Source organism: Littorina saxatilis, linkage group LG15 (genome assembly GCF_037325665.1).
Source record: "Littorina saxatilis isolate snail1 linkage group LG15, US_GU_Lsax_2.0, whole genome shotgun sequence".
Lineage (NCBI taxonomy): Eukaryota > Metazoa > Mollusca > Gastropoda > Littorinimorpha > Littorinidae > Littorina > Littorina saxatilis.
The window spans coordinates 15,089,367-15,114,295 of record NC_090259.1 but is presented as its reverse complement, the minus strand read 5'-3'; the positions used below and the strand labels follow the sequence as shown (position 1 = coordinate 15,114,295).

Genomic DNA, 24,929 nt, shown 5'->3' with positions numbered 1-24,929 from the left:
GAGAGAGAAAACACTAAACTGAAGTGAACTTTTTTTTTTTACAAGGAATAAGATTTAAGGCTAGGTCTTTTCTTATAATCTGTCTTTGGAACGCACAAACACACAGTAAAGCAAATTTACGAGGGGGGGTAGGGGGGGGGGGGGTTAGTACATGCAGCTTCTATGCACGAGTCAGTGCATTGGGGATGTGCTGGTTAGCTTCATCGATCGAGCTGTGAGTAAAGAGGACCGCTGACACGGAAAGATGTGCCAAATTCCGTGATTCTGTCACTCATTTCTGGAGGGTTTGCGAGAGCAACTGAGTTGCGTGCTTTTTAGAGCGGCCCCCTCGATGCCTCCCCCGGCCTCTCTCCCCTTCTCTCCCTCTCTCTCTCTCTCTCTCTCTCTCTCTCTCTCTCTCTCTCTCTCTCTCTCTCTCTCTCTCTCTCTCTCTCTCTCTCTCTCTTCAGTTCATGACAGAAAAACCGAGATTTTCTTACAATCACCATGATCGATTTTTTTTTTTTTTTTTTGGTGCCGAAATCAAGTTCAGTTGTGATGAAATTCCACTCGGGCGTTTTCTTCAAGAATACATATTTTTCTCCATTTTTGCCCCAATGTTTCGATGAAGTTGTTTCTGTGTGACTATTTATACAGTGGATTTTGTATGCATTCATTTCATCAGTCATCGTAATGTGTGTGTGTGTGTGTGTGTGTGTGTGTGAGTGTGTCAGTGCGGGTGCAGTGTCAGTGTCAGTAGTGTGTCGCGGCCGGTGTGTGTGTGTGTGTGTGTGTGTGTGTCATGTGTGTGCCGTGTGTGTGTGTGTGTGTGTGTGTGTGTGTGTCATTTTGTTTAAAACTGTTCAATCAATTCTTAACACGTTTTGTTTATTCATAAAAGAGCCAGTTTCATTCGAACCACCTCACAAAACGTCGCACTGACACTGTCCTGTCAGTCAGTATTTTCCTTGTCAGGTACTAACAAAGCATCTTGTATCTACAGGACGAAACCGAAGTTTACTTCCTAGGAATTTTCTGCGTGGAGGCCTTTTTGAAGATAGTAGCACTGGGCTTCGTTCTACACAAAGGATCATACTTGAGAAACATATGGAACATCATGGACTTTGTAGTAGTAGTCACAGGGTAAGTCGTTATGTTTCATCACTACTAGATTCAATTTTCTGATTATTTTCCCCCGGTATTTGATGTAACAATTTGTTTTGATTATGAAATTATTATGACTGTTCTAAGCCGACGTAATATAAAGTGCAGGCCAAATTATAATGTTATTTTATTTGGGAATGACTCGTCACGGCGTTTGTATTTGGGGGGAAGGTCACGGCGTAGCAGACGACAGTCAGTGTCAGGTCTGCACTAAATGTGGGTCGTGTGAAAAAAAACATATTCTGACCTCGTGTCTGCTTTCCGTATTTCTGAGTCAGTGTACTATGTGTGACTCGTTCATAACTAATTAATCCTTGTGGCGGAAAAGAAAACAAGAGAGGAAGTGATGGGGAAAAGGGCAGTTGTCGTCCCTTAGTAACTCTTCTTCTTTCGGAGATAGCAGAAGGTGCAGTAATTTTCGTCTAAGATGGCGGGCATTTCAACATTCGTTATGGCAGCTGCTTTTTCGTCCAAAATCGTCTTCAAAATACCGGAGTTCTGGTTTGATACACCAGTTTCCTAGAAGTTCCTTGATAATGTACGCTACTTTCTTTCTCTCTTTTAAGTTGGTTGTGACGTTTAAGAGTTACTTTGAGTGTCAAACAGAAACTAGCAGGACTTTCCTGTCTTTTTCATGAAAGCATAGACCTAAATATAGGTCCCTGATGAAAGTGAAAGTGAAACTAGCGAAAGTGATCGTTTTGGATGTGTTTAAAGTTTTGTTCGTTCTCCCTTTCCCACTGCCGTTATGCATAATCTTCCCGACTCCTCACCCTTGTTTTATAACAGATACAGGTGACTCGAAATTCCTCAGTCCTCTTTATCTCCAACACTGTTAAAAAATATGCACTCATGACTCAACTGTGTGTTAGTGTTACACTTACAGACGTTATTTTGATTGTTTGTCCTTCAGGTTTTTAGACTTTATGCTCACGTCACTTGACCAGCCGTTTGTCAGGTCTTTACGAGTTTTGCGACCCTTGAAACTTGTAAATGGAATTGAGAGTGAGTCAGTGAAAAGTTGGGGTGTAGCGGTGCGCTGGTGCCAGTGGTGGCGTGATAGCAGGCTGTGTTACCCCTGACCCTACTCAATCATTTGACTTCCCCTTTTATTTTTCGTCTGACGTATGTTGTGCATATTGAGTTATCAAGTATATTATTAAGGTCATCTTTGTAGGTGGGTATGATCATTTTATTTTTAATTCAGAAAAAAATAACAGTAACAGTGTTACACATCCCTCAACCAATGTGTAAAATTTACATACTAACATAGGAATTGTGTTAACTTTGCAATCTGTTAGGCCAAAAAAAAAAAAAAAGGTCTGTTTACGGTAACATAGGCCCCAAAAAAAGGGTCGGTAGGTCGGGATTTTTTTTTTTTTTTTTTTTTTTTTTTCCAAAAAAACATATTTTTACGTTATTTTGCAAAAAAAAAAAAAAAAGATTTTTTTTTTTTTTTTTTTTTCCCCAAATGCCAAAAAAAAAGTCTAGGGTCGCGCGAAAAAAATAGGGTCGGTCGGGTTACCGTAAACAGACCTATTTTTTTTTGGCCTTAGAACTTGGAGAGCTCTTTTATACTTTTTGCTAATTTGCTATTGTCAGTAATTTGATTATTTATCCTCCATAAACTCTGTCAAAGCTATCTATTTTGTGAAATGTAATGATTGTGCACTTATCACTCGCAATTACTGTTACTAATTACACTGCAGTCAAATTTCCAGTCTGACTCTCTTGAATGACATTAAAGATGATTTATCAAACCAAGATTCAACAGTTTTTCACGTTACTGTTAGGAGACAGTTATAATGTTACTGTTAGAGTATCTTATGCTACCCTGTCTAAATCTGCACAAACAGACAGTTTAGTAAGTTTTGCTTTTGCGTGTAAAACGTTTTAACTAACTGATAGTTCATTTGTTGATCACATGTGACTCAAAGATTGAGTTTGCATTGCACTAACTTGACTAAGACTAAGTTACATACTAAGGGTATATTAATCATGACAGTTTAAGAAATAATGTAAGTAAGAAGTTATGGCCCAGCTGTATGGTTTTTATTTGATTAACTAATGCAGCCCTGAAAGTCCAAAAAATGGTCCACTAAGTGCTTCTGAAAATTTACTAGCCAGAGGGCAAATTTTACTAGCCAAACCAAAAAGACTGTTTCAGCAACTTTACTCGCATTTGGCGAGTAGATGAACATTTCTACTCACCAGTTACATGTTTAAAGTAAAATACTCGCCACTTTCAGGCCTGTAATGTGTTTTTTCTTTGTAGCCTTTTGGAGATTGGAGGGAGAAGGCGTTTGAACCGAATGTTGTGTTTCATTTATGTCTTACGTACATGTAATGGACTCGTGTTGATGACCCCGGTGGGTGAGCTTTGAAGAGTACCCTGCTCTTTGTTTCTCCAGGTTTATTACCCTTTTTGCTTCCTCCTCCACTGGAAATTTCGATCTGAGAACGCTCAGAGCCGTGAGAGTTTTGCGGCCACTAAAGTTGGTCTCAGGGATCCCAAGTATGTACTCGTACTCGTAGCACCGCCTCCCTCGCATGCCCTGATATTATCCACTTCATTGTTGTCAACTTCTACAAGTTTATCCTTTTCCAGTTTTGGGCTGTTGTGAAAAGTGTACAACTCTCTTGTGTTTAACATGTAGTTGTACACTTTGTGTAATAGTACTTTTACTCTTACACCAATTTTCTTTTTCTTTTTCAGAGTTGGTGTTGTGGTTATTCAAATTTGGTTCATTTTCCGTTTTTCTTAAATTTCATTTTGTTTTGTTTCATTTTTTTTTTGGGGTGTAGTTTTGATTTTTGGTTTTCAATTTCATGTACATGTATTTTGTACATTTTTTCTATTGTTCTTTCTTAAATTTGTGATGGATTGAATTTTATTACTTCATTCTTTTCGGAGCTGAAGCTACTGCCAGCCCATAGTGCCAGATATCGTTCAGCGAAAAACGTCATGTTGTGGACTTTGGGTTACTCAACATTGCATGTATTGAAATAAGGTCTGTAGAGGAATTTGAATTGAAGGTCCTTTATTTCATTACAAACTGACTGACTTCATTTTACAATAATAAACTGAAGTAAAACATTTTAAGATATAAAAGCTAGCAGACTGGCAATTTACCTGACTTCATTTTACAATTATAAACTGAAGTGAAGCATTTTTTTAAGATATAAAAGCTAGCAGACTGGCAATTTACTTGGTTAATCGTTGTCTCTGACATGTTCTAGCTCCCCCTTCCCCCTTGCAGGCCCCCCTCCCCCTATACAGTGTGTACTGAGTTTTAACTGGCATCAATACACTGTACTATATCTAATCTGGTTTAGTTTGTCAGTGACAATTGATCTTGTAGAATATTATTTATACTACTTTTACTAGTATTTTAACTGAGCTGCATGGATTTGATTATGCATCAAAAGATGGTTCTCTTTAATATTATTTCCGCCCCTAAGCAAAACTGCAGCATTTAAATCAGTAAAGTAGATGGCTTATAGCCCAGTACAGTTTTCACACCTTAAAAGCAGTGTAGTGTCCGCGTGCATGTTTTGCTTGTAATATTTTGTCTTCTTTCTTGTCATCTTTTTTTCTTCATTTATTGTGATAACTGATTTCATGTCATTGGAAGTATTGTGATCCACACAAAGCTTAATTGATTAATATCAATGCATTGTACTATATTTTATTCAGTCAGATATAGCTCAGTCAGTAGCGTCACTGGCTTCAAAACCAGTTATCGTTATCAGCGTGGGTTTGACCCCCATGTTAGGCAAGGGATTTATTTCCCAGAGTCAACTTTGTGCAGACTCTCCTCAGTGTCCGACAACACCCGTGTGCACGCATGCACATGATAAAGATCTCAAGCTCACAGTGAAAGTCTCAGGGCTGGGAAACGTGAATACGCACATGCAGGAAAAAGACAAAATATTGGGTAGCGCCTTACTGTATGGCAGCTTGCTCACCGTAGTGAGAAATTAGCCCGAAATTTCATGGGGGTAACCTGACGGGATTATACAAAATCTTATCCTTATCCTTGATACAAGACCTTTTTTTGTCGCAAGAAATATATAAATGTTTGACGTTTATCTTTATTTCAAACTTTGTGGAACACTTAACTGCTAAGGATTATTTCATTTTGTCAGCATTCCTGAAGAACATTATGAGAATATGGGCGTGTGGTCTCATGTAATCACTTGGGCTAGCCAAATAGAAAGACAAAATTAAGTTTTTGAGTTATTGATGAAGGGGCAAAGCCAACAGTAGAATGTATGCATCGCATGTGCATTGTTGCATCATTACTATAAGTGTTTTGTCTATTTTTTTCACCTATTTTAAAGGTCGATAAATTTAGGGTTCTAGAAAATCTTCATTTTTGTCGATTGAATGTTTAATAAGCTTACCATTCTTGATTTTGATCATGTGTTATAACTTGTTTGTATGTTGTACTTTAATTGCATTTGTATTCTTGTTTTTGTGTGTCTATACAATGGCAAATATGTTGTTTCAGTCATTTCAAATGGACCAGATTTGCTAAAAACATGTGTTTCAATGTTGGTGATCATTTCAGTTTCCTTTTGATAGCTTTACATGATGTGTCCCATGTTTCTTTCTGTGGATATTTGTGCACAATTTAAAAAAGAATGTTTGTGTTCTTCTTTATTAAAGGCACAGTAAGCCTCCCGTAAACCATCACAGATACTGTCAGGCTTTTACATCGTCGCGATATAACCTTCGTGGCTGAAAACGACGTTAAACACCAAATAAAGAAAGAATTTATTTATAAATGTAAACTTCAGGGCTCAGTTCCGCTTTTGAATGTTTTTTTGAAAATATTAAAACAAAGATATTACATTGAAAAGAAATTGAATCTTATCAGGAATAGAAATGTTGAATTTTTGTCAGAGTGGCTACCCTATGCGAATATATGTTAGGTTATTGACCAAGGCGAAGTGTCCATTTCAGCTTAACTTTTTGTACAGTTAAAAATTGTAGGTTTTTATAAGATTTTAGGCAAGAGTGTGTGTGTATGTCTTATGTCTGTCTGCTTCACTTATCCTCTTACCTGTCTGTCACCCTGTTACCCTCTCTCTCTCTCTCTCTCTCTCTCTCTCTCTCTCTCTCTCTCTCTCTCTCTCTCTCTCTCTCTCTCTCTCTCTCTCTCTCTCTCTCTCTCTCTCTCTCTCTCTCTCTCTCTCTCTCTCTCTCTCTCTCTTTCTCTCTCTCTGTTTCTCTCTCTCTGTTTCTCTCCCTTTTTTTATCAGTATTGTCGGTATGTTATATGTCCGTCTGTCGGTTAGGTCCTAATGTTGTATGTCTTGTATATACTTGCCATTTACATATTTATTATACATGTTGAAGGATGAATGAAGATACATTGTAGACGGATGCATGTTATGGATTAAAAGCCCCACGATGATGTGCTTGGCAAAAAAAAAAACAACAAAAAAAAAAAAAAAAAAATAAAGAAAGAAAGAAAGAAAGGCTTTTACACACAGTACAAACACACTTCCATTTGAACGCTCACCGCTTGAGAACATCCTAGCTGCCCTCCGTAAAGAGCGAACAATTTTCAAATAATTTATTTTTGCATGGTTTATCTTACCCCTGAGCCATTGTGAACCCGTGTGATCCAGTTTCCCTTTTTCACAATGTAGTCGTCAGTTAGTAATTTGAATGCTACTCGATGTGAGCTTATCTGCAATAGCACGTTTTTATGCACGAAACAGACGGTTGTGGTTCACAAGAACTCTAGCGATGGCTTTTGACTGTTCAGAGGAACTGGTGATATGCATAAACCGTCGTCTGCTACGACCCTTGCGTGACCCTGCTTCCGGGCTTTTCTTTTTTCAAACTTTCACAACTTCGAATTGTACCACTGATCTTGTCTTGATGAAAACAGAATTCTTTTATGATTTAAGAATGTTTGTGTAACAAGCTGTCAATTTATTATTTAGATTTTAAAAGTTAGGTCTAGCGCAAAAACGCACCACGGTCCAAAAACATTCTGATAATCATCGATCCACGGCTATCGCCAGTTTACCTCTGACAGCATGCTGCATTATTGTGCGAATCAAACAAGAATACAGAGTTATCTCCCATATGTTTTTCGCGAGCACTGATCTAAATTTGAGATCAGTGTTCGCGAGACGAACATGATTGCAGATTGGCCGACTTCGACAGTGATCTCCGTTCTGTTCTTCACAGTTATGATAAAGACATCGTTCTAAGGTCAAAACAAGTCGAAATTTTGAGACTGCTGTCGGAAGGAGGCCGTGCGTGATAATTATATGGTTGCATCACTCTCGAGTCAACTGGTTACAGAAAAAGTGCGGTCTGCTCCGGCGCGCGTCGAAGCCAAAGTTGATTATCATGTCAGTGACACTTTAGAGTTGTTTGCACAGTAAATACATCCGCGAAAGATAGCTCGCTTGAAACTGTCTTACATATCAATTCCTTTGTAATTTAAAATTACACAACACCATGAAAAATCATTATCGACGATCGCGAATCTGCTTATATCCATAACACATTACGAAAAGCTCTAAACATGTAGAAAAAACGATTTCCTCTCCAGACAAGGAAAACCAAGGCATCCTGTCAGCGATATAAAGAGACCCAAAGCAGACCTGGGAACCCATACGATTTTGCCGTATTCTGTACGCATGATTGGCGAGAATACGATCAGTACGGTCAGTGGGAAAAAAATATGACGAGAAAAATTCCTAGACTACTTTTATTCACAAGCCCATCTTGAACAAGTTGAAGCCGATCCAGTATTTTGACACATTATTACAGTTATTGTCAATAAAAATTGAAAAAAGGATTTGTTAACGATGTGGCGGACGCGTGTGAAGCATGTTTGAATCATGGATGTTCAAATGCTGTTTTTTTGAGAATACTCTAAGTGCAAAACAGGGGTTCCCAGGTCTGCCGAAGGGAAGTAACTCATTTTTGACCTGAGTTAAGGATAAGTCCAAAAAGTGTCCGAGACAATCTGCAAAAATAATTCTTTAAAAATTGCTCGCTTTTTACGTAGGGCACCTAGGATGTTCCCATTTGGTGAGCATTCAAATGGAAGGGTGTTTGTACTGTGTGTAAAAGCCGGACAGTATCTGTGATGGTTTACGGGAGGCTTACTGTGCCTTTAAGATACTTCTGTTTGATGACTGATACTGATAGTAAAAGGTGTTTTTTTTGCTCAAAGTTTATACTTAATTTACCTGTACTGATGTGTAAAATTTATTGAGTTTACTGATACAAATATGCTATGTGAAGGTCTGTAATATTTGGATATTGTCTTTGGTTACAATGTCTTTGCCTACGTGTGCGATTCTCTTAACTTATGTGCATTTATAGGAGCGTGGTACCTGCGATTGACACCCTTGGGACTCGCCCAAAGTGTCCCTACATTGCAGGTGGCCTGTTATGACAGGTATACTTTGGTAGAGGTAGTAACAAGAAAGAACAGAAGTGTCCTTTTAATGGAGGTGTCCTCTTATCGGAGGGACCACACATCTCAGGTACATGTCCTGGTACGGTATTTCAGCATTACCTCTAATTATTTCATTTTTGTAAACTTACCTGAGTTTTGCACCTGCTAATTGCAATTGTTACCTGTGGTGTCCAGGCCTGCAGGTGGTGCTCAAGTCCATCCTGCGGGCGATGGCCCCGCTGCTGCAGGTCTTGCTGTTGGTGCTGTTTGCCATCGTCATCTTCGCCATCATCGGCCTGGAGTTCTACGTCGGTGCGTTCCACACTGCCTGCTTCAAGGCGGGCGTGCGCTCCTTCAAAGAGGAGGGTAGGAGGCCGTTCACATGGCACACTTTCAACCAACTTTTTCCCTACTTAGTTGATACGCAGACATGATGTTTCTCCCCCCATTGGCCAATTTCCGGCATTTTGTTTGTATGTGTAGGCTGGGAAGGATGAGGGTCATGTGTGTCTCCAGAATTGAAAGCTTATGTATTATTCTTGAGATCATTCCTACAAAGAGGGTTAGTTGATAAGCGGGCTTGATACTTCTCCCCTGATTGGCCAATTGTTGGCATTTTCAATTCTTCTCTTCTTCGTTCGTGGGCTGAAACTCCCACGATGTTTATGTGTATGACCAGTTTTACACTGCCATCTAGGCAGCCATATGCCACTTTCGGGGGATGCATGCTTGGTATCTTCGTGTTTTTATAACAACACTGCCTGCTTCCAGGATGGCACGCACCCCTACACAGAGGGTAAAGTGCAGTTCACATGGCCCACTTTCAACAAACTTTTCACCTACTTTTGTCGGAAGTGTCAGAATCACTCTCCACCGAGTCAATGTGGACCCAGCACAAAATCTGTACAGTGCGTTTCCTGTTAGTATTACAGTGGTACCGCTCTTTAAGACCTCAAAGAATCGGAAAAAATTAGATCTTAAAAAGGAGGAAGTCTAAAAATCGGGGTAAATTTACAAAGGTGATGAACACAAAAAAATTGGGAAAAAACAAGTTCTGAAAAGGGGGGAAGTCTTAAATTGGGGTGTCTTTAAGTTTAAAGGGGGGGTTCTACTGTATTTAAATTGTGCCTCCGATCTATCAATTGTAAAGATTTCCGCGAACACAGACCTGGCATTAGATGTCACCTTTAGGTTATGTTCCATTTATAAGTAGATGAATCGGTAACAAAACTTTTCATCATTCTCATTCTGTTTGCAGATGATATCGACCTGGGAGATCAAGACAGCATACGACCGTGCCTAGCAGACAGCAACTCGTACGGTGCATTCCGCTGCCAGACCAACATCTCCAAATGCGAGCGGGGCTGGGAGGGCCCCAACCACGGCATCACCAGCTTTGACAACATTGGTTTTGCCATGCTCACCGTGTTCCAGTGTATCACCATGGAGGGCTGGACCACCGTTCTGTATTATGTACGTCTCTTTCTTCCCTTTTTCTCTCTTCGTTTGTCTCCCTTTCACTCTTTTTTCAGCTGTTATATCCCTATTTGATCATCAGCTTCGATAACATTGGTTTTGCCATGCTCACCGTGTTCCAGTGTATCACCATGAGGGCTGGACCACCGTTCTGTATTATGTACGTCTCTGTCTTCCCTTTTTACATTTAGTCAAGTTTTGACTAAATGTTTTAACATAGAGGGGGAATCGAGACGAGGGTCGTGGTGTATGTGTGTGTGTCTGTCTGTCTGTCTGTGCGTGTGTGTGTGTAGAGCGATTCAGACCAAACTACTGGACCGATCTTTATGAAATTTGACATGAGAGTTCCTGGGAATGATATCCCCGGACGTTTTTTTCATTTTTTTGATAAATACCTTTGATGACGTCATATCCGGCTTTTTGTAAAAGTTGAGGCGGCACTGTCACACCCTCATTTTTCAATCAAATTGATTGAAATTTTTGTAAAGCAATCTTCGACGAAGGCCGGACTTCGGTATTGCATTTCAGCTTGGTGGCTTAAAAATTAATTAATGACTTTGGTCATTAAAAATCTGAAAATTGTAATAAATTTTTTTTTATATAAAATGATCCAAATTTACGTTCATCTTATTCTACATCATTTCCTGATTCCAAAAACATATAAATATGTTATATTTGGATTAAAAACAAGCTCTGAAAATTAAAAATATAAAATTTATGATCAAAATTAAATTTCCGAAATCGATTTAAAAACAATTTCATCTTATTCCTTGTCGGTTCCTGATTCCAAAAACATATAGATATGATATGTTTGGTAAACACGCTCAGAAAGACCGCGCTGAACAGGCTCGTCAGTTTCACTCCGTTTTGCACAAGCGGCGGACTACGGTCATTGTGAAAAAATGCAGTGCGTTCAGTTTCATTCTGTGAGTTCCACAGCTTGACTAAATGTAGTAATTTTGCCTGACGTGACTTGTTCTTTCTTCGTTTGTCTCACTTTCACTCTTTTTCAGCTGTTATATTTGATCATCAGCTTCGGCAACATTGGTTTTGCCATGCTCACCGTGTTCCAGTGTATCACCATGAGGGCTGGACCACCGTTCTGTATTATGTACGTCTCTGTCTTCCCTTTTTACATTTAGTCAAGTTTTGACTAAATGTTTTAACGTAGAGGGGGGAATCGAGACGAGGGTCGTGGTGTATGTGTGTGTGTGTGTGTGTGTCTGTCTGTCTGTCTGTCTGTCTGTCTGTGTGTGTGTGTAGAGCGATTCAGACTAAACTACTGGACCGATCTTTATGAAATTTGACATGAGAGTTCCTGGGTATGATATCCTCAGACGTTTTTTTCATTTTTTTGATAAATGTCTTTGATGACGTCATATCCGGCTTTTCGTGAAAGTTGAGGCGGCACTGTCACGCTCTCATTTTTCAACCAAATTGGTTGAAATTTTGGACAAGTAATCTCCGACGAAGCGCGGACTTCGGTATTGCATTTCAGCTTGGTGGCTTAAAAATTAATTAATGACTTTGGTCATTAAAAGTCTGAAAATTGTAAAAAAATGTTTTTTTATAAAACGATCCAAATTTACGTTCATCTTATTCTCCATCATTTTCTGATTCCAAAAACATATAAATATGTTATATTTGGATTAAAAACAAGCTCTGAAAATTAAAAATATAAAAATTATGATCAAAATTAAATTTCCGAAATCAATTTAAAAACACTTTCATCTTATTCCTTGTCGGTTCCTGATTCCAAAAACATATAGATGTGATATGTTTGGATTAAAAACACGCTCAGAAAGTTAAAACAAAGAGAGGTACAGAAAAGCGTGCTATCCTTCTCAGCGCAACTACTACCCCGCTCTTCTTGTCAATTTCACTGCCTTTGCCATGAGCGGTGGACTGACGATGCTACGAGTATTGCTGCGTTGCATTGCGTTCAGTTTCATTCTGTGAGTTCGACAGCTACTTGACTAAATGTTGTATTTTCGCCTTACGCGACTTGTTCTCTCTTCGTTTGTCTCGCTTTCACTCTTTTTTCAGCTGTTATACCCCTGTTTCATCACCAGCTTTGGCAACATTGGTTTTGCTATGGCAGTATGCTCACCGTATTCCAGTGTGTAAAGTATTACCATGGAAGGCTGGAAAACTGTTCTGTGTAATGTACGTCTCTGTCTTCCTTTTTTCTCTACCCCTATTTGATCACCAGCTTCGACAACATTGGTTTTATCATGCTCACAGTGTTCCAGTGTATCACCATGGAGGGCTGGACAACTGTTCTGTATTATGTATGTCTTTCTGTTTTCTTTCTGTTTAAGTCCTATCAGTCTCATTATGTTGATTGTTTACTTTCTGTTTCAAACAAATGGTGGGCTGGGATGTAGCTCAGTCGGTAGCGCGCAGGATTTGTATCCAGTTGGCCGCTGTCAGCGTGAGTTCGTCCCCACGTTCGGCGAGAGATTTATTTCTCAGAGTCAACTTTGTGTGCAGACTCTCCTCGGTGTCCGAACACCCCCGTGTGTACACACAAGCACAAGACCAAGTGCGCACGAAAAAGATCCTGTAATCCATGTCAGAGTTCAGTGGGTTATAGAAACACGAAAATACCCAGCATGCTTCCTCCGAAAACGGCGTATGGCTGCCTAAATGGCGGGGTAAAAAACGGTCATACGCGTAAAATTCCACTCGTGCAAAAAACACGAGTGTACAAGTGAGTTTCAGCCCACGAACGCAGAAGAAGAAAAAGAAAAAAAACAAATGGTGCCCCAGCAAGCAACTTCAATGTTTTAAATGTCACACCAGTTACCACTCCTAATTCTGCTACATGACTGTCACTGTATAGTCATGTCCGTCTGCTGCATACAGTGCTAGCCTTCATTATTGACCGTTGCTTTTCTGTTGCAGACAAATGATGCCTTAGGAAGCAACTTCAATGTTTTATATTTTATACCACTCATCATCCTAGGATCCTTCTTCATGTTGAATTTAGTTCTTGGAGTTCTCAGTGGGTGAGTCCATTGACTACATGTGTATGACGATACTCACAACAGTGGAACCCCCTTTTAGGACCTCCCCCTTGTTAAGACCTTAGTTTTTTAGATTATTTGTTCATTACTTCTCTAAATTTACCCCCGTTTTAAAGGTCTTGGTCTACATTTTTGAGTCACTTGAGAAAAAGTGACTCTATGTAATCGGTCAGTGTTAGTCTGTCCGGCCGGCCGGCCGGCCGTCCGGCCGGCCGTCGGCCGGCCGGCTGGCCGGCCGTCCGTAGACACCACCTTAACGTTGGACTTTTCTCGGAAACTATCAAAGCGATCCGGCTCATATTTTGTTTAGTCGTGACCTCCAATGACCTCTACACTTTAACGATGGTTTCGTTGACCTTTGACCTTTTTCAAGGTCACAGGTCAGCGTCAAAGGAAAAATTAGACATTTTATATCTTTGACAAAGTTCATCGGATGTGATTGAAACTTTGTAGGATTATTCTTTACATCAAAGTATTTACATCTGTAGCCTTTTACGAACGTTATCAGAAAAACAAGGGAGATAACTAGCCTTTTCTGTTCGGCAACACACAACTTAACGTTGGGCTTTTCTCGGAAACTATAAAAGTGACCGGGCTCAAATTTTATGTGAACGTGACTCCCAGTGACCTCTACACTTTGACGTCTGCTTTGGTGACCTTTGACCTTTTTCAAGGTCACAGGTATGTCGAGAAGGAAAAAAATTGAAATATCATATCTCTGAAACTATTCATCGGATTTGATTCAAACTTTATAGGATTATTCTTTACATCAAATTATTTACATCTGTATTGTGTTGTGAATAGCAATTTCTTCCTGTCCATCTGATGCCTCATATAATATTCAGAACTGCGAAAGTGACTCGATCGAGCGTTTGCTCTTCTTGTTATACCGAAATCGCCATTTGACCATTAAAATGCAGAGTCTATTATCTACAAATATCAACAATACACCCCCTTTCGATCAGGAAAGACAAAGCCAGTGTAGCCGTTTGAAAATTCATTGTAGTATTCCAGCGTAGTACTCATAGTAGGATATCCTTATTTGGAAAATGCCAAGCGCAAAACTCCTCTCAAATCCCGTGCATTTTGTGCGTTTAAAAAAAAGCGTGGACAGCGCTCCAGTGTCAAACTGTTGCTGCACTTGTTTGGGCGTGGCTATAAGCATAGTGACATGAATTTGATTGGTCAGTATTTTTAGGCAAAGCACATGTTCTCAGCAAACAGAAAACAAAATATTGGAAGCGTGAGTCACGCTACCCAAAAATAAAATCTTTTTTTACATATATTTTTTTTTCTATAACTTTTTTCCCCATGGTTCATTCATCATCTGACATAACTTTTTAGCGAAATCTAACCATAAGATTATTGAAAAAAAGCAAAAATGTAGACGACCACCTTTAAGGCCTTGGTTTTTTAGATTAGTTGTTCATTACTTCTCTAAATTTACCCCCATTTTAAGGCTCCCTCCTTTTTAAGACCGGAATTTCTCAGATTTGTGGAGGTCTTAAGGGTTCCACTGTACCTCTTTGTTAACTGACTGCAGAGAAAACTAACTTCTCTTGACTGCTTCTTTGTATTGAATTGAGTGTCCAACTTGGCATATGGATCAATCTTTCTTCTTTTGCGCTCAATCCTGATGGCTGTGTTCAGTGTTGTTGCCAGGCCTCGGTCTTCGGTCTCTAACGCATTCCTTTCTGATTTGACGCATTGGACCTAGCCTTGTCCGGTCGATGGACCGTTAGTTTTTACGTTTTAGTGGTCAACTGACCGATACATATTCGTACAAGGCGGACAAGGTCTGCAATGAATGGAATAGGAGTTGCAAAGTCGGAAAACAAACCCCGATATCGAAATGCTCATGTTCGCTACGAGTGAAAATGCACTCGGTGCCGAGTCCGTGTTTGTTGTCATTGACACTCGAGGCTGCGTTTACGGAAATACCCGATCCAGCCGGTGTACCTATTTGCCGAAAACGGCGCAAACAGCGGAAAGTTCATCAATATAATACTGCAGCATGGTAATGCGAAGATCAGGCATGATCCCTACATTCGCACACCGGGCACTGTATTGGAAAGGGTAGGCCAGAAATGTCAGGCACTTTCTCTGCCAAAAATCAGCAAATGAGCGCCATACACAAATTTCTGTGAGAATCAGATAATAAAGTGTTATCATTGTTCAATGGCTTTATTGTCATTTTTGCGTAAAAAGATAGATTTAACTCCGGACTGTAAGTTATTTTGCATTGCATGTATCAAAGGTATGGCGGTACAATTTGGACCTATTGTTTTTTTAGGGAGGTCCAAATGACCTATTGTCTTCTTAGGCTGGCAACAACACTGTGTGTCAAATTGTTGGCCAGGGTAGATGAGTGGTTTATGTACTTCAGCAAATCAATGGTATTCGAATTAATGGAAAGCTGGTTTGGTTTGGTGAAGTGGGGAGGAGACTGGTTACCAGTTAAAAATTTACCTACATTCATATATAAGACCTATGTAGCAAGAAACACATTTATTTTAAATGTTTAGGGAATGTTACTTTCTAACAGTTGATTTTGGATAAAATATTAAGTATTCACTAAGGTCTAGTGTGACTTTTTTGTTTTTGAACAAGCTTGTTGCAAGTATTTCCATGACAGTTACTGTAGATCCAAAGTCGTAACAACGTATCTGAATTTCTTAATTGACTTTTTCCTTGTGCAGAGAATTTGCCAAAGAGAGAGAACGAGTAGAAAATCGTAGAGCATTCTTCAAACTACGAAGGCAGCAACAGATTGAACGCGAGCTGAATGGTTACCTGGAGTGGATATGCAAAGCAGGTAACTTGTTTGTATTTGTGTGTATATATATATATATATATATATATATATAAATTTATAATGAGAGCGCTGCTAAAAATGCCAAAATGTGCACTCGATCGCTTGTACTTTTAAAGAAAAGTTAAATATAGAATGACGTCAAGAGCGAGAATGCATAGAAATTACGTCATGAGCAAGGGAGATCATCCTTTACTCTGTGTGTGTCTCCGCCGCCTACATTCCAACGTGGAATTTTGAAAGCAGGGAGCACACTAGAGGTAATGGAAGAGGTGGGGGGAGGGGGTAAGAATTAGATCTAGAAAGAACTCTTCACAGACAGCCTACTGGAGAATCAAACCCTTTCGGAGCCGATTGCAACACTGAACAAGAATAACCCGAGGAGAGTTCTACAACCTCAATGGATTGAGAATTCACCGTAAGTGCATTTAAGGGCATTCTCATAGAGTGCTGAACCTGAAAAGGTCCGTTTTTGTTTAGCCAAGACTGCTACCGGTTTCGAGCTGAGAAGCTGACAGTTGCAGGGGAATCAAAGAAAGATTCTCGTCTATGCAGAGGGCCTACCGCAGAAATGTGGTTTTCTCTTTTGAATAGAAGTTTGAGAGTTCTTCTCTGTTTTATGCCAAGAGACTGCCTGATGAGAGGAATCTTCGCAAGTCGAAACTGAAAAATTAGACACAGCGGGTTCTATTTTTAGATCAGTGGCAACTGTGGCACAGGCACATGCAATCTGTCAGAAAAAAAACACTTCTGCTTTAATTGAGAAGCAGAAAATTTATGGTCATAATCATTGGTATTGTGGAGTATATCAGCTACATGTCATTAATTAATTCTGAGGATGAGAGTACACTCTCGCTTAGGCAAGGGCGGAAGAATACTCTCTGTGGAAAAGTTAGCGCATTCCAAGAGTGCGCTAACAGTTTTAGCGCATAGCCATTAGCCAATCAACTGGTTCACATCAGTCATGTGACACCAGTACTTACTGACAATTATTATTATTATTATTATTGTTGTTATTATTGTTGTTACCATTAAACAATCTTGGTAGATTCTTCACTGAGTGCTCACCACAAATTAAAAACCAATGTAAAATATTCAACTCTGTTTGGATAACAGACTCTGTCATAAGTTGTGTAGCTTACTTAATTGGCTAGGTTCACAAAATGTTCTTGTCTGATCGTGTTTTTGTTATTTCTCCATTTCAGAAGAGGCAATACTGAACGAAGAAAGGACGACAGATGAGGAGAAACTGAAGATCTTTGAAGGTAAAGCTCCCGCAGTGGGGCACTGCGGTTATGAAATTAAAGGCCCCTCCTGTTTTTGGAACCGCAGGAGCTTTCTAGTTTGCTGTTAGGTAGATTTTTGGTTCCTCTTTCCTGTCATGCTCTCTTTTTCTTCATGAATTCTTTTCTTTTTTCTGTCTTCTTGCTCATTCACCTGTATTTTTTCCAAAAATCTCTTCTCTTGCCGCTTGTCTCGCGATTCATGTATAGTTTAATCTGTTAGTGTTCTGATGTAAGTCCAGCAGTAGATAGGTTAAGCCTATTTTAACATACTGGAAACTGGTAATCTTCCAGTAGGTATTAATTTAGTTTTACTAAAGCCTGCTGGGACACAAGTAATGGGTTAGTGCATTTGTAAACAGGAATCGCTTGACAAGTGGCCCCCTTCACCCCCCCCTTCCTCGTCCTGATATGGCTCTGCGTAGTCGGCTGGACGTTAAGCAACAAATAAATAAATAAATAAACTTTGAAGGTAAAGCAAGGATAACACTCAACCAGAATGCATCAACACATAGGAAGCACAGAGTTGAAATATTTAAGAAATAGAAAATACTTGATGGCTTGCTGTGTCGTACCAGATTTACACGAGTTGTTTTTTTAAATATTGAAATGCAAGCGAAAGGGAGCTTTTCAATATTTGAAAAAGCAACGAGTGTAAATATCGTATGACACAGCAAGCCATGTAGTATTCTGTTTATCCTACTTACTGTACGAGTGTGTCTTTTGACCCAAACGTCCCGGAGTCGACACGTCCAAATTGAAGATGCGTCTTAAGGAACCGCCATGTCTTCGAAACCCTTGTGAAATCTTTGACGTCAAAGCAAAGAGTCGTCACTTTAGAATGTATGAGCGTAACGTGTAAGTTCTCAAAAGTCTTCCAGGGGAAACAGTAAGCACAAATGACGTTTGTCTCGGTGACTTCATTTGTCATGAGCAGTTGAAAATGAGGTCCCTGCTAGACTTAGTTTGACACGACCTCATTTACTTACGTTCGTGTGGTATGTACCATATTGTTATCTCATAATTGGTCTCATGTATGTAGGATAAAAGATTATACATTTGTCCTTGAATTTCAGATTAATCTTAGCTTTAAAAACAGACACAAATTCCCCTATCCTACCCTTTAGTCTGATCTGAAAACATAAAGGAACATTGTTGTTGTTCCACAGCACACTCATAATGTTATTCTTGATTGACATTCCGTTCCATTTCGTCTGATTTGAAAAGGTATAGTAAAGTTCTTGTTCCACCGCTCACCCATAATGTTATTCACGATTCCCTTATCCTTCATAGGTGGGATTCTTCCGGTATATGCGGGAAATCCGGATTCGTAATGTCTGTGGTGACGTTTTTTTTGTTGTTAATTATACAAATCCTTCAGCGTCTGGGGGCTTCAAATTCTTCAGGATTCATGGCATTTTTCAGTCCCACCCATGATCCTTCCATTATGTCTGATTTAAAAACTTACAGGAACGTTGTTGTTGTTTAACAGCACACTAATAATGTTATTCTCGATTGCTGTACCCTTCCATTTAGTATAGAAACGTATCAAAACCTTCTCCTTTTTCCACAGCACGACGGATGGCGACAGCAAGAAAGATGAAACAGCTGAGGGGAGAGAACCCAGACGACAACAACGAGCAGAACGATGACGACTTGTTAGCAGACATGGCTCCCGGTGAGCTGATACCGTCAAAAAGTGATTGCCTTGACTGGGTCTTCCCAGTTGTTTTTTTTTATGTCTTAGATATTTTAAAATAAGGGAAAGTCTATTTAAAAGTTCAACTACCAGTGTTTTTGCTGAATACTACAACAAATTATTGAACAGTTTAGCTTCAAACTTGTGTATTGTACCGGTAATGATTAAAAAAAAAGTTTGCTGTTGCTTGGACCTCTCTCATACCCCCCCCCCCCCCCCCCCCCCCCCCCCCCCCTCCCCACTCTCTCTCGTGTGTTTTATTTGTCTGAGGACAGAATAGGAGACGAGGGGTAGTGCTTTAAGTCTTTTCGTTCATATAAAATAAGCACCCGTCAGTTAGTCTTTCCTATGACTTGTGCCAATAATACATTGACCAGTTTTTCTAAGAGCTGTTTTGGATTCACCAACTGCTGGTGCCAAACAACAATTCTGCAGTCTGTGCGCAATTTTGTAGAATATGCTATGTTTCGAATTCTTCCTGTTAATGAATTTAAAAAAAATGTTTTGCTGTTGTGCTCACGTCTCTCTCTCTCTCTTACTCTCTCTCCCCCCTCCCTCTCTCTCTCTACTCCATCACTTCCCCCTCCTATCTCTCTCTCTCCTCTCTCTCTCTCTCTCTCTCTCCTCTCTCTCTCTCTCTCCCCTCTCTCTCTCTTTCTTCTCTCTCCCTCTCCCCTCTCTCTCCCCTCGCCTCCCTCTTTCTTCTCTCTCCCTCTCCCCTCTCTCTCCCAGACCTGTTTACCCTTACGATTTTGGCGTAATTTATTACGATTTTCTGCAAAAAATACGCCATTCCGCTATCCGTGTCAAGACTACGATTTTCTTAAATAAAAAATTTTAAAAAAAAAATTATCAATTCACATGTTTGGTATTGTTTTTTTCAATGGCAAAATGGGGTGAAAAAGCACAGGACTGACCAGAGATCATGTCTGTCTGATGAGACGCTGGAGAGCCTTATTCTAGTGGTGAAGTCTCGCCCTCACTCATTCGGCAAGCGCAAGTAGAGTAGAGAAGCGCTTGACACACTGAAAAAGGCCTACTACGAGCAAAAGAAAAAGAATCAGTGATGCATGTGCTTTTGATGTGATCTTCTTTGAAATTATGATGACTACAAAAATTGACTGATGTGTTTTGTTTGTAAATGATGGATATATGTGCATGATTGCGTTTCGCAGACACAGTTGTCATGTGCCGCGGCGTTGTAATTGGCGACGAATGCTGGATGATTACTATTTTTGTGCCAGGATTACTATTTTTGGGGCTGAGCATTACTCCAAAACACTTATGGGGGTAAACAGGTCTGCTCTCCCCTCATCTCCCTCTTTCTTCTCTCTCTCTCTCTCCCCCCTCCCTCTCTCTCTCTCTCCACTCCATCACTTCCCCCTCCTATCTCTCTCTCTCCTCTCTCTCTCTCTTCCCTCATCTCCCTCTTTCTTCTCTTTCTCCCCTCTCTCTCCCCTCATCTCCCTCTTCTCTCTCCCTCTCCCCTCTCTCCCCTCATCTCCCTCTTTCTTCTCTCTCCCTCTCCCCTCTCTCTCCCCTCATCTCCCTCTCTCTCCCTCTCCCCTCTCTCTCCCCTCATCTCCCTCTCTCTCCCTCTCCCCTCTCTCTCCCCTCATCTCCCTCTTTCTTCTCTCTCCCTCTCCCCTCTCTCTCCCCTCATCTCCCTCTTTCTTCTCTCTCCCTCTCCCCTCTCTCCCTCTTTCTTCTCTCTCCCTCTTTCTTCTCTCTCCTCTCTCTGTCTCTCTCTCCCTTCATCTCCCTCTCTCTCCCTCTCCCCTCTCTCTCCCCTCATCTCCCTCTTTCCTCTCCCCTCTCTCTCCCCTCATCTCCCTCTTTCTTCTCTCTCTCCCCCCTCCCTCTCTCTCTCTCTACTCCATCACTTCCCTCTCCTATCTCTCTCTCTCTTCCCTCATCTCCCTCTTTCTTTCTCTTTCTCCCCTCTCTCTCCCCTCATCTCCCTCTTCTCTCTCCCTCTCCCCTCTCTCCCCTCATCTCCCTCTTTCTTTTCTCTCCCTCTCCCCTCTCTCTCCCCTCATCTCCCTCTCTCTCCCTCTCCCCTCTCTCTCCCCTCATCTCCCTCTCTCTCCCTCTCCCCTCTCTCTCCCCTCATCTCCCTCTCTCTCCCTCTCCCCTCTCTCTCCCCTCATCTCCCTCTTTCTTCTCTCTCTCTCCCCTCATCTCCCTCTTTCTTCTCTCTCCCTCTCCCCTCTCTCTCCCCTCATCTCCCTCTTTCTGCTCTCTCTCTCCCCTCATCTCCCTCTTTCTTCTCTCTCCCTCTCCCCTCATCTCCCTCTTTCTTCTCTCTCCCTCTCCCCTCATCTCCCTCTTTCTTCTCTCTCCCTCTCCCCTCTCTCTCCCCTCATCTCCCTCTCTCTCCCTCTCCCCTCTCTCTCCCCTCATCTCCCTCTCTCTCCCTCTCCCCTCTCTCTCCCCTCATCTCCCTCTTTCTTCTCTCTCCCTCTCCCCTCTCTCTCCCCTCATCTCCCTCTTTCTTCTCTCTCTCTCCCCTCATCTCCCTCTTTCTTCTCTCTCCCTCTCCCCTCATCTCCCTCTTTCTTCTCTCTCCCTCTCCCCTCTCTCTCTCCTCTCTCTGTCTCTCTCTCTCCCTTCATCTCCCTCTCTCTCTCCCTCTCCCCTCTCTCTCCCCTCATCTCCCTCTTTCCTCTCTCTCCCTCTCCCCTCTCTCTCCCCTCATCTCCCTCTTTCTTCTCTCTCCCTCTCCCCTCTCTCTCCCCTCATCTCCCCTCATCTCCCTCTTTCTTCTCTCTCCCTCTCCCCTCTCTCTCCCCTCATCTCCCTCTTTCTTCTCTCTCCCTCTCCCCTCTCTCCTTATTTGTTATGTTTAACTTTGTTCTCTCATTTCATTTCATTTCATTGCAGGAGGGCCGCTCAACAAGAACATCACAAACCGAAAGACAACGGGTCGCTGTGCAGCATTCTGGAAAGCGGAAAAGAGATTCAGGTAATTTTTCTTCCTGTTGTACCGTGGAACCCACCTTTTAAGACTCCAATTGTGACCCTCTACCACAGAATGAGTCGCATGTCACCTTTGCATGATTTTCATATTTTTACATTTTCCTAACGAGTTTTTTATGCTCTATCCAGTGGCGAAACCCGTTTTTAGAAAAGAGCAAAAACTGTTTGAGTTACAGCAGTCCCTGCAATGTACGGCCCCCGGCGTGAGCGGACACCTGACATGTACGGACACATTTGCTCGGCACGGAGTGTTTTCCTTCTATATTTGCCCCCCCTTAAACGGACACCTGCAAAACGTGGACACGGACACTCATTTTCGGTCCCAACAGCAGGTCATACCTCCAATGTACGGACAGACCATCGTCAAATTTTCACCACAACAAAATCGATAACAGAGCAGTCCGGCTCTTGGTACAAAGATCACAGCCGCAATGGCGTGACGACAGTCACTGGTAACTTGAGTGCACCTGTACCCATCATGAGGGGGGGTAGTTTTGGTCAGGAGTGGAGTACATGCGAAGATGCCAACATGAAACTGCACTGTGCTCTTTATTCTTGTCTGTTGGACGTAAACAACAGAAACCACAGTCGATGAAGGTCCTGAGCGAAAGAGTGAAAAACCGGCCACAGTTCTCAGCATCGTGTGTCTGTGTGTAACCTCTTTCATTGACAAGATACTCTTGTTTCCCCTCAGCCTTGACCAGTGAGTCGGTTGCCTAATCTGTGAACCCTTCAGTTGTCTTGCTTTGTCAAAAGTTACGACACAGTCAACTGGTTTTGCTCTGAGTGAACAGTTGGAGCTGACCTCTCTGGCCACAGCCCCAAACAGTACATGGCTGGAGGGAGTGAGAGAGGGAGGGGGGGGGGTGGAGGGGTAGCTGGCTAAACTCGGTGGGGTGTCCGGTGTCACTGCATGTCAGCAGGAAGAGCATTGGAGAGAAATAGAGAGGTGTACTCTTCCACACAATTTCCAAGCATCAGTTGTCACGGCTTGGGGTAGGCATTTAGTGAGGGAGAGTGAGAGCTGTGTTATGTACAGTGTATTTCCGACTGAAGAGTGAAAAGTCACTGCCATGCCACATGATCGGCATGCAGTCAATAAAGCCAGACAAGATGAAAATAAATTACATGATTATGACATGCAGCTCTATCTGCTGCTATTTATTCAAACTGGTCTTCAAGCTTATTCTTGCAAGGCATCTGCACACGCTCCTCTGTGCTGTGTTTGTGTGGCTGCTTTCGTATGTCAGTGCATGGTGAGTGTGTTCACTGCCTTGAGGATTTATTTTATCTCTTCTTTTCAACACTTTTCATACAAATCATTTTTACAGAACGTTTAAAGAAGTATTAGGAGTTTATTGTTTAGCAGCCACAAGAAGTGATTAGCATAGACTCAATGCTGTTGTTTGTGTGTCTCTGTGTGTGTATGGGGGAGGGGGTGGTGTGGTCACCCCTCCCGTGACCGGACACCTGCAATGTACGGACAGTTTTGCTATGGCCCAAGGGTGTCCGTTCATGAGAGGGACTGCTGTATAAGCCTGTGACTAAGGTGACCCTCACACTGTTACAAGACACTCCCCGGACTTATATTAAGCCTAGCGCAGAACCGCTCGAGGTGACATGCGACTCATTTCGTGGTGGAGGGTCACAAATTAAGACTCCCTCCCTGTTAGGACCTTACTTTTCAGATTTTCAGTTCATAACCTGTGTAAATTTACCCCCATTTTAAGACTCCCTCATTTTTAAGACCCAATGTTCTCAGATTTTGGCGGTCTTAGAAGGGGAGTTCCACTGTACTTTTTCTTCTCGATCGCTCAGACAGGGACTCCGGAACTTGTGATGAAGTTTGCAGTACAGCGAAGACTCCGCAGGGTGCCGAAGAGGTTCCACTGTAAATACATAATGGTAGTGAACAGAGTTTAACTCACATTTGTATCCAACTTTCTGTCTGGTCATGCTTTTTACATTTAGTCAAGTTTTGACTAAATGTTTTAACATAGAGGGGGAATCGAGACGAGGGTCCTGGTGTGTGTGTGTGTCTGTGTCTGCCTGTGTGTCTGTCTGTGCGTGTGTGTGTGTAGAGCGATTCAGACTAAACTACTGGACCGATCTTTATGAAATTTGACATGAGAATTCCTGGGAATGATATCCCCAGAAGTTTTTTCCATTTTTTGGATAAATACCTTTGATGACGTCATATCCGGCTTTTTGTAAAAGTTGAGGCGGCACTGTCACACCCTCATTTTTCAATCAAATTGATTGAAATTTTGGCCAAGCAATCTTCGACGAAGGCCGGACTTTGGTATTGCATTTCAGCTTGGTGGCTTAAAAACTAATGAATGAGTTTGGTCATTAAAAATCGGAAACTTGTAATTAAAATTATTTTTTTATCAAACGATCAAAAAATAATGTCATCTTATTCTTCGTCATTTTCTGATTCCAAAAACATATACATATGTTATATTTGGATTACAAACAAGCTCTGAAAATTAAAAATATGAAAATTATGATTAAAATTAATTTTCCGAAATCGATTTTAAAACAATTTCATCTTATTCCTTGTCGGTCCCTGATTCCAAAAACATATAGATATGATATGTTTGGATTAAAAACAAACTCAGTAAGCTAAAAAGAATAGACATACAGAAAAGCGTGTTATCCTGCTCAGTGCGACCACTACCGCACTATTCTGCATGGCTTGTCGATTTCACTGCCTTTGCCACGAGCGGTGGACTGACGAAACTACGAGTATGTGGTCTTGGTGAAAAAAGCAGTGCGTTCAGTTTCATTCTGTGAGTTCGACTAAATGTTGTTATTTCACCTTACGCGACTAGTTTTTCCCTAGTGTTAGAAATGCACCTGCGTTCCCTGGCAGATTATGTATATGTTTTGGGGACGTCTGTGAATGCAACAACCGAAAGCCATTCTCCACAAGGCACTTTGCTGCTGTGTGATCATGTACACCACAACGGATCTTTCCGCTTCCACTGGGACACATACCCAAAATCAACAGCTTGATGTACAGTATGGACATTTATTTTTGAATTTGCTTTGCAGATTGCCATAGGT

The 24,929-nt window shown here is 41.3% G+C and overlaps 1 protein-coding gene across 1 annotated transcript in view; it reads left to right on the top strand.

Moving 5' to 3' along the window:
- Nucleotides 1-9,889: 9,889 nt before the first annotated feature.
- Nucleotides 9,890-24,929, top strand: part of LOC138948651 (voltage-dependent calcium channel type A subunit alpha-1-like) — a 167,923-nt gene continuing 152,883 nt past the window's right edge. The window contains exons 1-6 of the mRNA XM_070320227.1: nucleotides 9,890-10,055; nucleotides 12,966-13,069; nucleotides 15,787-15,902; nucleotides 17,105-17,164; nucleotides 18,756-18,881; nucleotides 21,765-21,846. Coding sequence (XP_070176328.1) covers nucleotides 9,999-10,055; nucleotides 12,966-13,069; nucleotides 15,787-15,902; nucleotides 17,105-17,164; nucleotides 18,756-18,881; nucleotides 21,765-21,846 — 545 coding nt within the window. The 5' untranslated portion in view covers nucleotides 9,890-9,998. The remainder of the gene's footprint in view (nucleotides 10,056-12,965; nucleotides 13,070-15,786; nucleotides 15,903-17,104; nucleotides 17,165-18,755; nucleotides 18,882-21,764; nucleotides 21,847-24,929) is intronic.